The sequence below is a fragment of the Mus caroli genome, unplaced genomic scaffold, assembly GCF_978045245.1.
Source record: "Mus caroli unplaced genomic scaffold, Mus_caroli_1 scaffold_12, whole genome shotgun sequence".
NCBI lineage: Eukaryota > Metazoa > Chordata > Mammalia > Rodentia > Muridae > Mus > Mus caroli.
Window position 1 is genome coordinate 14,146,459 of NW_028227267.1, and position 15,319 is coordinate 14,161,777.

Here is a 15,319-nt window from a genome sequence, read left to right on the forward strand (position 1 = left end):
TGAAGGAATGGGAGGAGTCCTTCCATAATCTCACCATCCTGAGGTAACTGTAGCCTCCTGCCATAGTTCTGAGAAACTGAGGCATCCCTGGCCTTAAAGGATGAAGACACAAAATCTCTCATTTCTCATAAATAAACCAAGTTAAGCTGGTGTTCTTTGAAAAGTTACTGCTTCGCCCATTCCCTGACGCAGAAAGGTTATTATTTTGAATAAACATCCTTCTTTGCTAGTTCTGGTTGGAAGCTGGTACCATTTATTATCAGCAAAGTACTTAGTTAAGCAGATCGTACAGTGATCTTAATGTAAAATATAAAGTTGAATATATCAAGTTAAGACCCAACAAGGTTTTTGGCTTTTCTAATTTAATATTTATTTCACTTCAGATTGTTTGAGCAAATGTGAAAAGCCTAATGGAAGTTGGAGGTCCTAAGTCCTGTTGAATTATGAGACTACTTTTCATCAGCCACATACTTATGGCCACTGCATATCTCCAAGCAGATATGGTACAACATATCTTCCTTCACAGGGCCTGTGGTTAAACCTCACCTTATGTCTATGAGGCAGTGTGTGGCTGTAGCTGTCAGGTCACGTATTCCTTCATGAATGGAATGACTTGTGATGGGATCTCTCTGGATAATTGATGTGCTCATGGTGTAGATATTGACTATCTCACTATTTTAGGGGATGCCGGAGAGCAGGCCATCAGGCAGATCTTAGATGAAGCTGGAAAAGTTGGTGAACTTTGTGCAGGCAAGGAACGCAGGGAGATCCTAGGAACCTGCAAAATGCTAGGGCAGATGACTGACCAAGTGGCTGACCTTCGAGCCAGGTAAGAGTCCTCTACTTTTCTTAAACCAGTACTGAACAGCTTACTCCTGAGGAGGTGATTCAGAACACAGGTCCATGCCAACTTTACTGAACTGTCTCTTGCTAATAGAGCTTTAAAATATTCAAAGTCTAATAACGTTAGAGCTTATTATATAATTATTAGGTTTTTTTTTTATGGATGGGTAGATAGAAAATTCCAGTAGGGCTGGAGATATACCCAAGTTGAGAGAATGCTTGCTTAGTATGTATGTAGCTCTGGGCTTAGTTCCTAGAACCCATTAACCTGCAAGGAGCAGGTGCCTCGAATCCCTAGAACTCTGGAAGTGGAGGCAGGAGGACCTGATTTCAGTGTCATCCTCAGCTATCTACTGTACTGAAGGCCAGCCTGAGCTACATGTGTAGCAATACTTTTAAAAATATAAATCCTGCCATCCACCCCAATGTTTATACATTCCTAAATGAAAGACATACACTCAGCCTTTGTATTTTGATATGCCTTAAATAGTGTAAGAGTTGGGCTACCTTCTAACCTCCATGTCATTAATCTACCTCCTGTCGATAAGCCCGAGTTATTACTTACAAGATTCTACATTCTACCTTGGCTGCCCTGGACCCAGAAGGCTGCCCAACTGGGCCGCACTCTCCCAGCTTCTTCACGTGCTGCCTATGCCTCCCTGTCCTCCACTCCTCAGGCATGGCGTCTTTCCTCACCTTCTCCTAGCATGGTGGATCTCTTCCTTCCTCCTCTCTCCATGCCAAGCCCAGGAAATTCTCACATCCTGCCTCTGTCCTGCCGAGTCATTGGCTGCCGGCATCTTTATTTACCAATCAGAACCAATTGAGGACAGGGCCCCTCAGTGTTTTCTCTACAGACACTCCTGTAACCAATTTTGGGGACCCAAATTAACATTATAATACAAGTAGCATTAGGCCAAACCCACTACAACATGAGATACTGGGTTTTTTTTTTTTCATTGTGTGTTTGTTATTGTGTACATTTATTTTAAAAATTGTTAATATTTTATTACTATTCTTGTGTGTACACCTGTACTCTGAGCCATCTCACAGAGCCCCTTATAACTTGTTTAACCTTCCTTTTATCCTCCTCAAATCTTTGTTTTCAGAACACCTACCCCTAAATAAGTACACTTAGTTTGCTATTGAAATAATGCAGTAGAATGTAGATTAAAAAAAGACTCCTCTATGGGGTTAATGAATATATTTATAGACATTGAGAGGATTGAATTGAGCTGAAGTTCCTAAAGGAGATGAGGTTTGCTTTTGCTTTGAGAATGTCCTGAAATTCCTTGACCACTGTGGTCCATAGCATACCATTTCCTTAGGGCACAGAAACAAACCTCAGCATGCCATGTGATCCAAAGTGTATCCAAGCTAACTATAGCTTATAAAAGTACTTCTTTTGGATCACATGAAATTTTTATTCTTATGAAACCATTCATCTTTACCTAAAGCAATGCAGATATCTATGTAGTATTAGGGATTCTTTTGTGAAGTTTTAGATGTGTTGTACTCATAGGTGCCCCATGGCTTTTGGAGTGTGTGTCTCCTTGGGAGAGGGCACAGCTCCGTGCAGTCTCATGGGTCTCACTGAGCCTGTTTCCCACTGAGAACAGTCTTCCTTGTCAGAAGCATGGCAAGAACTTTGCAGAAGGGACAAAATAAGTTTTGTTCCCATTCGGAAAAATGCCAATGCAGTTTGACAAGATTCTTGGCTCTTCTAATTTTTCATTGTTGGCTCTTTGGTTCTGCATCCCTTTCACAGTGTGGCAGGCAATTTTCACTTGGAATTCTGAAAAACACAGCTGTGAATATAAGCAAAAGAATGAAATAGTTGTCTGGGAAAGACCATTAATCTGTTAAGAGAAAAGGCTAGGACAGGGATGAGTAACTGGTCCTGCCTCACACTGGAGCTTGCATTATCCTTTCGTGATAAAAGATTAGAAAGCTATCTTCCCATTGTTTGTTTGTTTGTTTTTAAAATGTGCCCAGCAGCTATTTTATCATTTTGATGGCTGAAGCACAGTAATATGTCTTCATTGGTTTTCAAGCTTCTGGGTTTCACGAATACATTTTTAACCCTGTAAGTCTCAATACAAATTTGTTTGGTTTGGTTTGGTTTGGTTTGGTTTGGTTTGGTTTGGTTTGGTTTGGTTTTTTGAGATACGGTTTCTTTGTGTAGCCTTGGATGTCCTGGAACTGGCTTTGTAGATCAGACTAGCCTCAAACTCCCAGAGGTCCACTCGCCTCTGCCTCCTGAGTGGCAGGATCAAAGTTGTGCACCACCACTGCCTCGCTGGCCTTAATAAACTTTTTAGTTTGAATTTGGCTCATATATATTTTTACCTTTCACAGTTAGATTCATATATCAGAACTAATGAGAGAAACCATGGACAGTGTTTCCTCAGTCGTCCTTCCATTTTCTTAGGTTGTAGGAAGGCCTCAAGTGTGAGACACCTGACAGCATGTTTACAGAGCTCATTCCCTACAGTATTGGTATAGGTGGATTTTAAAAAGAGGGCAGAAGGCTTGGGTACATTGTTCAGCCGATAAAGTACTTGCCAATAAGTGTGAAGGTCTTTAGAATCTGTTAAAAAGTCAGACCTCATGACACTCTGGGGTCTATAATTCCAGTGCAGTGAGGTAGAGACAGCCGTATTCCTGGGGTTCACTGTCCAGCCAGCCTTAGTCTAATCAACAAGTTCTAGACTACCAAGAGACCCTGTCCGATTAAACAAGGTGGATGACAGCTGAGAAACAACACTCACACACTGGCATCTACACATGGATGCAAACATGCACATGAACACATACACACAGAAAAAAAATACACGTGGGGCTCAGTGAGGTAAGAGCACTGGCTGCTCTTCCAGAGGACCTGGGTTCGGTTCCTAGCATCCATATGGTAGCTTCCAACTATCGGTAGCTCTAGTTCTAGAAGCTTTGATGTCCTCTGCAGGCACTGCATGCACATGGTGCACAGACATACATGTGGGCAAAATACCCATACAGATCAAATAAGGATAAATGCCATCTCAAAATAAAAATTTTGTTTTCATGGTTTTAGAGCTTTATTGTAGAAAAGCAGAGAGAGAGAGGAGTAAAGAAGCAGAGGGAGGCCATGGTCACATGGAGAGAGGGGGAAGGGGAGGGTAGAGAGAAAGCAAAAGAGGCAAGAGCATAACATTTTAAATAGTTAATAATAGACTCATTTTACTCTTAAGGGGAACAAGGATGTTTTGGAGTTTATCATGCCATTCTATAAAATGATGAAACTGTCACACCTGTGATTGAATTTATTAGTCTAGGTGGCTAAAAATAACCGAGTTTGTAAAAAGATGGCAAGTCTTACTTTCTGGCCTGGAACGTTATTTTAAGGAATCAGGTCTCTACTAAGTCCTATCATTTTTCACAGAAGCAGACTACTGTTTCTGAGCGAGGGAAATACGTGCATGAGTCTTTTAAGGCTTCATGGGAAGCAGTGAGCTCTTTTCATCCCCCAGTACTAACCTGCTTTGTCGTTTGTAGGTTGCATGGTAATGGAAGATGCATGTCAGGATTCTCTAGGTTCATCATAGCGGTGGTGATAGTTTAGTTAGATTAGTAATTTATAAACTTGTATTCTCAATGTATTTTCAAGTATATTTTTTCTTTTCTTTCTTTCCCATATTTTCCTTTCCTTTCTGTTCCCCACCCTCATCCTCCTTTGGGCTGGGGATTGACCTCTGGACCTCACAAATTCAGGCAAGCTGTGTACAACTGAGAGCCATACTTTAGCCCTGTATATTACCGTCACAGTCCCTTTCCCTTTCCCAGTGCTGGTGAGCAAACCCTTATGCAGTCTAGGCAAGCAGTCTAATACGGAACTAAGAGTGTATTTCCGAGTATATTATCTTGGCCCTTTTAGTCACTCTGTTTAATAAATAACTAATACAGGGCAAATGCTGTCTTGCTATCAGCCTTCACTTTATGTCACTTTAATTTTATAAGTGAGAAAGAGAAGCTGTGAGCTGTGGTGACACAGTCCTTTAATTTCTATTCTTGGGAGGCAAGGACAGGTGGATATTTGAGAGTTTGAAACCAGCCTAGCCCTAATAATGAGTTCCAGGACAGCCAGTGCTACGTAGGAAGGGTTTGTCTCCAAAACAAAACAACAAAATCCCCTAAACCCTAAACCAAATAAATTCTGAAGCCCCAAAATGTTAAACATGAGAACAAACATTCCAAAGGGGCCAAAAGTCAGGAGTTAGAAACATAGATTTAATTGATTTCAATGTGTTATACTCTCTTATACTGTATATGCTATGTTCTCAAATAATTTAAGTATATGATTTCCCATAAATAAGACAAGCTAATGGGCTACTCATTTCTAAAGCACACATTACTATAGTAGCAAAGCCCTCTATAACAGTAAGAGCTCCATCAGAATTTCCCACGGAAGCTTATGTTTGGTTATAATAATCAAGAATAATTATTACTGGGGCTGGAGAGATGGCCCAGTGATTAAGAGCACTGATTGCTCTTCCAGAGGTGCTAAGTTCAATTCCCAGCAACCACATGGTGGCTCACAGCCATCTGTAATGGGATCTGATGTCCTCTTCTGGTGTGTCTGAAGACAGCTACAGTGTACTCATATAAGTAAAATAAATAAACCTTAAAAAAAATAAGCTCTGTCCAAAAAAAAAATTCATCATTAAAATTTACTGGCCTGGCTTCTCAGTGGCTAATAGTCCCCTGAAGCTAATATGAGTGCGAGTTTATAATTCTATTACTTGAGAAAAGAAGCTGGAAGATGAGGTGTTTGTTCAGAGCCAGCTACAGTTAGATAAGTCCTGGTCTCTAAAAACAAAACAAAACAAAATAAAACAAAACCGTGGTTTTTAAAACAAAAGAGAAAGTAGGTGGTTTGGATGTTTTTCTTTTTTCTGTTTTCTTGTGCTGTCTGAACTTATTGGGGAAATAGATAGAGGCACACATGCTAATGAAAATTACACATACTCGGTAAATGAATATTTGTATTAAGTATTTGAGAGGATGTAATGACCATATCTGTCGTGCTGAATAGAGGACAAGGAGCTTCCCCAGTGGCCATGCAGAAGGCCCAGCAAGTGTCTCAGGGGCTCGACGTGCTTACTGCGAAAGTGGAGAATGCAGCTCGGAAGCTGGAAGCCATGACGAACTCAAAGCAGAGCATTGCAAAGAAGATTGATGCTGCCCAGGTAAGGGTGGTCCTCAGGAGGGCCAGGACAGAGAGAGGAAGAGAAGGCTTCCTACGTGTCCTGCATCTCTTCTGCACTGTCCTTTGTGACTGCACATCCTCTCCTGTGGGTAGATAATGGATGCTCCTTGGTGATGACCAGTTTCCAGCAGTCTCCCACACCATCCTAGGTGCAGACTCATGTCTATATTTTGAATTAAAGATCTTTATTTTCGGTACTTCAAGTAGTTAAAAGGTCTGAGTACGACAGAATCCTAGATTTTGAAACAGGTTCCTGGCTTAGAATTCACTACTGTATGTAGTAAGAAAACTAAAAATCCTAGCCTGGGGTTTCAACACCACCTTTGGTCATTGAGTTCCTGGATAAAAACACACACAGCCATTATGGTTTTTGTTTGTTTGTTTGTTTGTTTTGTTTTTGTTTTTTCGAGACAGGGTTTCTCTGTGTAGCCCTGGCTGTCCTGGAACTCACTCTGTAGACCAAGCTGGCCTCGAACTCAGAAATCCGCCTGCCTCTGCCTCCCGAGTGCTGGGATTAAAGGTGTGCACCACCATGCCCGGCAACCCCATTATGTTTTTAATAAGCCTGATGCAGCACATTAGCTGGGCAGCTGCCTAGCCTCCATACTGTTAGACTCAACTTTTCTAATGATAACCCCAAGTTATTACTTATTATTTACTATGTTCTGTCTGGGATGCTCTTAACGCTAATTGGGAAGCCCTTAGTTCACACTCTCTTGACCCTTATCCCATGGTGGCTTCCTTTCTCCTCTCCAGTACATTTTTCTTCTGCTTCATGGCAGCTGGCTTCTCCTTTCTTCTTTTCCTTGTGGTCCTCTTTCCTCAAGTTCATGAAACTTTAACCTATGTCTCTTCTGCCCAGCTATTGGCTGTCAGCATCTTTATTTACCACTCTTAGTTAACTGGGGGCAGGATCACTAGCATCTGTGTGCAGACTCCAGGTCTTGGGGGTCTGCACTTAGCATTATATTAAACAGTAAAAGACAAAACCTCAGCGACTATATTAGGCCATAGTGGTATTCAAATTTCAGATTCTTTCTGTACAAAATATTTTTCAAGCATTTAACAAATACAAATACTTGAAAAACTTGAAAAAAGTCATTAATTAAAAGAGTGGGATAAAACTTACGAAGATATTTTATTCCTTTTTGTTGTTATTTACCGTTTTTCTTTCAGTTTGGATATCAAACTCAGGGCCTTGTGCTTTTATTTTTCTGGTTTTATGAGACAGGGTTTCCTCTGTGTAGCCCTGGCTGTCCTGGAGCTCACTCTGTAGACCAGGCTGGCCTCGAACTCAGAGATCACCTGCCTCTGCTTGCCTTGTGCTTGTTAGTCAAGCATTGTACTATTAAGCTAAAACCCCAGCCTGGGAACTTTATTTTAATTTTAACATGTCTGGAAGTATAGCTCAGTGTAAGAATGTATGGGGGATATAACATGATAGTACCTAGAAAAGAAAAGATGGAGTGATTTGATCTTACCCGAGCTAAGAACCTTCATAAAATGATCAGAATTAGCACTATAAAAAACAAGTGCTAGGAGCCGGGCATGGTGGTGCACGCCTTTAATCCCAGCACTAGGGAGGCAGAGGCAGGTGGATTTCTGAGTTCAAGGCCAGCCTGGTCTACAAAGTGAGTTCCAGGATAGCCAGGGCTATACAGATAAACCCTGTCTCGAAAAACCAAGACAAACAAACAAACAAATGCCAGTATGTGGTGTGACTATGTTAGAGACATTTCTGATGGCTAAGTTTAAATGTTTTTCCTGGATAGATTACATTGTCTGTTTTGGTGTATAGAATTGGCTGGCGGATCCAAATGGTGGACCTGAGGGAGAAGAACAGATTCGAGGGGCTTTGGCTGAAGCTCGGAAGATTGCAGAATTATGTGATGATCCTAAGGAGAGAGATGACATCCTCCGGTCCCTTGGAGAGATAGCTGCTCTGACCTCTAAACTAGGAGACTTGCGAAGACAGTACGTATCTGACTTCTTAGTCTCACGCTAGTTAGTGTCTCTTCATTTCACGGCCCACTCTCTCTCACTCTCTTATTTTACTCTAGGAGCATAAAGAGTTGACCCATAGGTTAAATGCATATTTAATCCTCAAAATGCAGATCTTTGGACCCTACCTCAGACATGATGCATGTTAAATGCATAGGCTACATAGGTTTGTGACATGGCTAGGTCAGATGTTACCTCTGAAACATCTGATGTACAGATTCACATTGTACAATGATGTAATTGAACTTTACTGATTTGTTGCTGATCAAATGCCTTTATTTAGCCTTCTGAGAACTCATGTTTAAGCTCTATTTTTATATACTACGACGTTCCTTGCTGTATTATGTTTGTTACATGGCTGTCCTGGACACAAGGAAAATGAGTGTTTACTTAGCTGTGAAAAGACTCCTCTGTATGCGTGTGAGAGAGAGAGAGTCAGGAGGCATAAGAAGGCACTTTCTCCTTCCCAGCAGTGCTATTTCTTGAGTAGCAATTACATAAAGGATTCTTAAATTACATTTCCTGGATGATTGTTCCTGTAATAACATCCTTGCCACAGCTTCCTCTTTTAAAGGCTTTCATCGCACCTACTTTGATTATATAGAAAAGAGTTATTCCTTTGTTCTGACAAATATATTGCTCTCTTTAAAAATCACATCAACAACAGCATCATGGGCTGGGGATATAGCTTAATCGGTAGAGTTCTTGTGTAGGGGCTGGGTTTGGTCACCAGCATTTCATAAAATAAGGCATGGAGGAAGATATCTATAATCCCAGAAATTGGGAAGTAGAGACAAGATCAGAAATTCAAGTTCTCCTCTGGTTCCATCATGAATTTGATATGAGACCCTGTTTGAAGAAACCAAGCCAAAGCAAACCAAAGCAAAGCAAAGCAGCCCCATTTCCTAAAATGGTCTACCATAGGATGTGAGGAGGGTGGTCTGGCTGGCCCATCTGGTATCTGAGGTCGGTGCCCTTGCCATCCTTCACTGCTCCATGTGTATCTCTCCAGAATAGTTCCTTTGTCCGTGAGGATGGCCTTCTGAGAGCTAGAGGAGGAGCGATCTTGGTCAGGGGTGTAGGGTAGTGGCTGTACCCCCCTTGCCAGAACTTCTCAACCTGCCCTCAGCAAAGTTACAGAGGGATTGATGGGAAAGAAGTGGCTCTTTTCTACCACAGTCCTGCAGCACTATTTTCCAAGGATAACCAAAGTCAAACATCTGGGAATATTCCATTTCTTCCACTTAACTTATATGTTCTATTTCTGTTTGTCTGTGAGAAAAATGCCTATTTTTATCCTCCCAAAGTAAGAGATTCATTAGAATCTTCTGACAACAAGGGCATTGCTGGCTCAGAAAGCAAAAAGACAGAGACTGTGAATTCCTAGGACCTAACACAGTTTATTACATAGACACCTGGAATGATTTTAGGTGACTAAGAGATATCTACTGGTAATGGTGATAACAGTAGACCTTCATGTAGACCATGAATGCTGTCATCATGCTTATCATTGTAACATGAACAGACATAACCTCCCAGCAGCAGCACTAGCCGTGGGGAAACCATGGTAAACATGGTGTTAAGAGGGGAGGTTAGAGAAACTTCAAACAATAAAGAAAAATTTAAAATGAGTCATTTTGCTAGATGGGTTGATTTTTTTTTTTTTTTTTTTTCCCCTCCCCGTGAGATAAAACTTCTCTGTAACAGCCCTGGCTGTCCTGGAACTCTCTACAGACCAGGCTGACCTCAAACTTGGAGATCTGCTGCCTCTGCTCCCAAGTGCTAGCATTAAAGGTGTGCGCCACCACCAGCCTGCATTGTATTTTCATATTTATAGATGAGCCAGATGAAGGTACTTTTTTGTGACTATAATTTCAAGGTATAAAGTTGACTGGATTCTTTGTGTTTTCTTTTCTTTCTCAAATTGTTACTTACTTTATGTTGTATGGGTGTTTGTCTGGACATCACATGCATGTCTGGTGCTTACAGGGGTCAGAAGACCCTGCAACTGGAGTTACAAATAGTTGTGAGCCACCATGTGGATGCTGGGAATTGAATCTGAGCCCTCTGAAAGAGCAACCAGTGCTCGTAACTGCTGAGCCATCTCAGCCCCATCTTTTCCTTTTCTTAATGGTCAGAGTCACATTTTTGGAATTAGTTCTTTTGGGACAGTTTTTATTCTTGAGACTAATGTGGTTTTTTTGTTTGTTTTATTTCTGTGTCAATACACTAGATCAAGTACCAAGTGAAGGGTTATTGAAAATATATAAGGAAGCTACTAGAAGGCCAGCCTGAACTGTGGCCAAGTCTAGAAGTCACTAGGGGCTCTCATTCTCCTTCAGTGTCTTAGTAGACAAATGGATCCCTCTAAACTCACAGGGCTGGATTTGAACCCTGACTCTATTGAATTAAGTGATGGGATCTTATTCACCTTGCACATTGGTTTTGTGTTTTGGCTAATACTGTTCTTTACCTCATAGGGTGGATGTGAGGATTAAATGATGAAAGGGGAGAGCTTGTAGCATACCTGGGAAAACTAGGACTCAAATGCAGCATCATGACTAGTTGTGCTATTACCGATACTGCTTCTACTACTGACATGGTTGTCCAGGCACACCTAGGTCCTCAGTGTGTGTGTGATTTTACACACGGCAGAGTGCGAGTGCAGGCAATCTAGAGGTAAGTGAGTGAACTCGGTTAATATGACCTGGTATAACTGTGAAGACTCACTCAAGCTAGGAGAAAATAATGTGAATTTAAACTATTTTCATATTTATGGGCTAAATAAATCATTGCAAATCAGTTTGGTAATCATTAGCAATTTCCATTCTCGTTAACATTCATTAACAGTTAAATTATCTCAACATAAATCATGTCTCCAATGTAAATTATAGCTGGATGGTCGTCTTTACTTCCTTAGGGGGAAAGGAGACTCGCCAGAGGCTCGAGCCTTGGCCAAACAAGTGGCGACGGCACTACAGAACCTGCAGACCAAAACCAACAGGGCCGTGGCCAACAGCAGACCTGCCAAAGCAGCTGTCCACCTCGAGGGCAAGATTGAACAGGCGCAGCGGTGGATTGATAATCCTACAGTAGATGACCGTGGAGTCGGTAAGGGCTGGTGGCAGTGCAAATGTGCAGGCCACTGCCACATTTACTTGATTATTGGTAATAAGGTGCTGAAAGGGTTCTCTAGCTACCAGGAAGTCACTTTTCAGTATGGTTCCATTTCAAATGTGGCCAGTAAGAATTGAGAAGTATTAGAGAGTAAATAATTGTGCTGTGGACAAACAGAAAGAGCTTCATAATTGAAGCTTTGAACTAATTACTATCAATCCTATATATATTTTCATTCTGTAGTATTTCTGTTTTTATAGTCCTTACCAAGTACCCAATTAAACTTTTTTTTTTTTTTTTTTTTGCGAGGGAGTGGGGTGGGGGGATGACAATAAAAGGTATATAATGTCCTTACAGCATCCTGTAAAAACTTAAATATTTTTGTTGTTGGTTTGCTTGTTTGTTTTTTTAATTTTATTTTTTTAAATTTTTTTAGACATGGTCTCTGTGTAGCTCTGGCTATCCTGGAACTTACTATCTAGGCCAGGTTAGCCTTGAACTCACAGAGATTCATCTGCCTCTGGCTCTCGAGTACAGGGATTAAAGGCGTGTACCACAATGCCTAATTGAAAGCTGAAAATTTTATAACCTAAAAGTTTGATTTTAAGAAGACCCAAGAATAGGTGTGTATAGTTTGTTTCATGATTGCCTGGCACATTTGCTGAGCCTGAAAGATAATGCTCACCGTTCCTGCGTTCACTGGGTAAGATGAGTGCTTAAGTTAGTGATGCCTAGTGTCAGTGAGGGGCTAGAGAATGGGCAGATGCGTAACTGGGTATAGGACTGAAATAACATAAACACTGAGTCTCGAGTTCTATGCACAGTGCTGTTAAGCTCTTCATACCTACTGGGTCTGCAGTTTGATTTTAGGAGTGATTTTTTTTCTATTAATTTATTTCTAAGTTACTATCAGAATGTATATAAACTATGAATATTCAATAATACTTAGTAAGCAGTCAGATAGTTATGGTTAATATAATAAAATGTAACCTCGTGCCTGGAGAGATGGCTCAGTGGTTAAGAGCACTGGCAGCTCTTCCAGGAGCCCAGGTTCAGTGTGCAGCACCTCCATGGCAGCTCACAGCTGTCTGTATACATCAGGCAAAATACTAATGTACATAAACTGAAAATAAAGAAATGATTTAAAAATATATAACATATTTTTAGGTTATATTTTTGTTTTTGTTACTTTTATAGTGCTAGGAAAGTACTCTGCCATTACGTCACACTCCCCATCCATAGACCATGCTTTAAAAAAAAGATATTTAGTAAATGGAAGCTGCTCATTGGGAAGAATGGGAGTCAAGGAATAAAGGTTAGGCTTGGTTATAGGTCAGTGTTAGACATGTGTGAGGTACCCCCTACCCCCCCCCGAAAAGTTAGTGCATAGTGTATTCCAAAGAATTATATTTAATAGGGAACCCCGTACCCCTATTAAATGCTATCTAAAAAAATCTGGAGTGGCAGCATAGTTGTCTCCCTGGCTCTGTGTAAACCTCAGTGTTTTCCTTTTGGTTTAGGTCAGGCTGCCATCCGTGGACTTGTGGCTGAGGGGCATCGGCTGGCCAATGTCATGATGGGACCTTATCGCCAAGATCTTCTTGCCAAATGTGACCGTGTAGACCAGCTAACAGCTCAGCTGGCTGACCTGGCTGCCCGAGGGGAGGGGGAGAGTCCGCAGGCGAGAGCACTTGCATCCCAGCTTCAGGACTCCTTAAAGGTATACTTTCTGATGCCTTAGTGTTGAGAAACAGCAGACAGAAGAGACTTTTGTGCAGTGGGTGTTCATGCATGTGGAGGTCGGAGGATAACTCAGATGTCAGGCACCATCTACCCTTAGGTTTTGAGACAGGGCATCTCATTGTTCTGGGACTTGCAGAGTAGGGTAGGCCAGTGAGCCCTGGGGATCTGCCCGTCAGCACTTCTCCAGTGCCAGCATTGTTAATGGGAGTTTTGGAGCTCACATACAGGTTCTCATGTGGTAAGGCAAGCACTTTACTGACTGAGCTGCCCCACCTTGGCCTGAGGCTTGAGATTTTTGGGTTTAGGAAACATTAAAACGAGACAAGTATAATAGAAAATCAGAGTTTATTAGGAGAAAGCCAAGTAGCAACAATTAACATTTTTCTAACTCACATTTAATTAAGAGATCTGTCATGATTTTGCTCTATGCTGATATCATTTTACTGTTATTTAGTCAGTGTTTATTTAGATAGGGTATCTCACTCTATGGCCCAGGCTGGCCTTGAGCTCTTGGCAGTCTTCGTGGCAGGACTTTCTGATTGCAGCAATTATACCCATGTAGCTAGAGGTTATTGAATTTCTCTATAAACATTATTCCCATTTTTAATTTCTTTCAAGATAGTGAACTATTTAGAAATTTTGTACTGAGTCTTCTAAGTAGTTAATATAGCTATCACCAGGCCTGGCTAAAACTGGAAATGGTGAGGAACTCTTTTTCATCTTAGAGCCTGCTCTGTGCTCAGATCTGAGGTTCTGTCATTTCATAGTGTCCATCGAGAAAGGAATCATATCTGAGCTTTGCACACATTTGATATTCAAGAAATAGTTCTGAAGAAAAATGAGTGAAAGAAAGAACAAATAGGTCAGTGGAGTCAGGGCATAACAGATGTGGCTTCAGGGCGTTGCTATACATTTTCACTTATAAACTATATTTTTAAGGATCTTAAAGCCCAGATGCAGGAAGCTATGACTCAAGAGGTATCCGATGTTTTCAGCGATACTACAACTCCTATCAAGCTGTTGGCAGTGGCCGCCACTGCTCCTCCTGATGCACCCAATAGGGAAGAGGTAGGTATCTGAAGTACAGAGGATGCTTGTGGACAAAAGATGGAAGTAAAAAAGAGGGGAGTGTTGTAGTTCACCAAGTGTGTTAGCTTTGTCTGTCTTTAAGTGAATGTTGTAGCATATGTGGTCATTAGATTAAAGCAAGTGGAGTTGCTTTTCATCACATAGCAAGAAGCACGACAGAAGTAAATGTTTTGGCGTCTGTTAAAAAACAAAACAAAACAAACAACTGGCTCCTCTGTGGTTTTCTTGGTGGCTGTTCTCATGGGGAGGCATCACTGCCATCAGGAAGAAATGAGGGATGAGGGTTACTCAGGCCACAGCTTTCTGAACCACACTTTAGACTCAACACAAGTCAGGACAATGTTTTGTTTTGTTTTGTTTTGTTTTTTTGAGACAGGGTTTCTCTGTGTAGCCCTCGCTGTCCTGGAACTCACTCTGTAGACCAGGCTGGCCTCGAACGCAGAAATCTGTCTGCCTCTGCCTCCAAGTGCTGGGATCAACGGCGTGTGCCACCACTGCCCAGCTAGGACAATTTTTAAAACTCATTTGATGTAATTATTCTGTGCAAACCCTTCTGTTGGTGAGTGAAGCCAGAATTGTTACAGTAGATAGCAGACCAGTGATGTGCTGGTAAGCTAACTCTTCAGGATGGAATCCAAAAGGCCTGATTTGTAGATAAATGTTGCTTGGATTTTTATTATGTAGATACTCTCATATGTTGTATTGTATTTTTGAGACAAGATCTTGTTTACATATCCTAGGCTGGCCTTGAATTTGTGACTCCTCCCATCGCCATCTCCCAAATACTGAGATTGTAGATGTGTACCACTATCCCCAACTACTCTAGCTGTTTTAATGTAAAACTGTTGAAAGCAAAGCTGTGAAGAGATGGGATGTATTTGACTCCTGTAAGTTAGTGTAGAGCTATACAAGTGGCTTCACTACTGAAGTCTGGTCCCTAACTACCTCTTCAACCTCATGATGACACTACTCATCCTCTTCAATTCCTCTATTCACATGGACCTTAGATACCTGTCGTGTTCCTTGAATGTGTGTATGTTCTACGCAAGCCCTTGACACTTGCTTTCTTTTTCACAAATTATATTTATTCACTCTTTTCACCTTTCTGTTGAAATCTCACTATCGTGTGACTATACATAAAAAAAAAAAAAAAAACACAAAAAAACCCACCCCTCATCCCTGGGAGTTCTTGATATTCATATCCTACTTTTCTTCTTAGAAGTTATTGATGTTTGATGGGCTGGGGCTATAGCTCACTTTGCCGAGTGCTTGCTTAGCATGCAC

The 15,319-nt window shown here is 41.3% G+C and overlaps 1 protein-coding gene across 2 annotated transcripts in view; it reads left to right on the forward strand.

Annotated features, from left to right (window-relative positions):
* The window catches only part of Vcl (vinculin), a 96,833-nt gene that overhangs the window by 60,073 nt on the left and 21,441 nt on the right, over positions 1 to 15,319 (forward strand). For both annotated transcript variants that reach the window (XM_021182424.3, XM_029468926.2), the window contains exons 8-13: positions 682 to 829; positions 5,912 to 6,065; positions 7,884 to 8,059; positions 11,007 to 11,197; positions 12,724 to 12,923; positions 13,886 to 14,014. In XM_021182424.3, the coding sequence (XP_021038083.1) occupies positions 682 to 829; positions 5,912 to 6,065; positions 7,884 to 8,059; positions 11,007 to 11,197; positions 12,724 to 12,923; positions 13,886 to 14,014 (998 nt within the window). The remainder of the gene's footprint in view (positions 1 to 681; positions 830 to 5,911; positions 6,066 to 7,883; positions 8,060 to 11,006; positions 11,198 to 12,723; positions 12,924 to 13,885; positions 14,015 to 15,319) is intronic.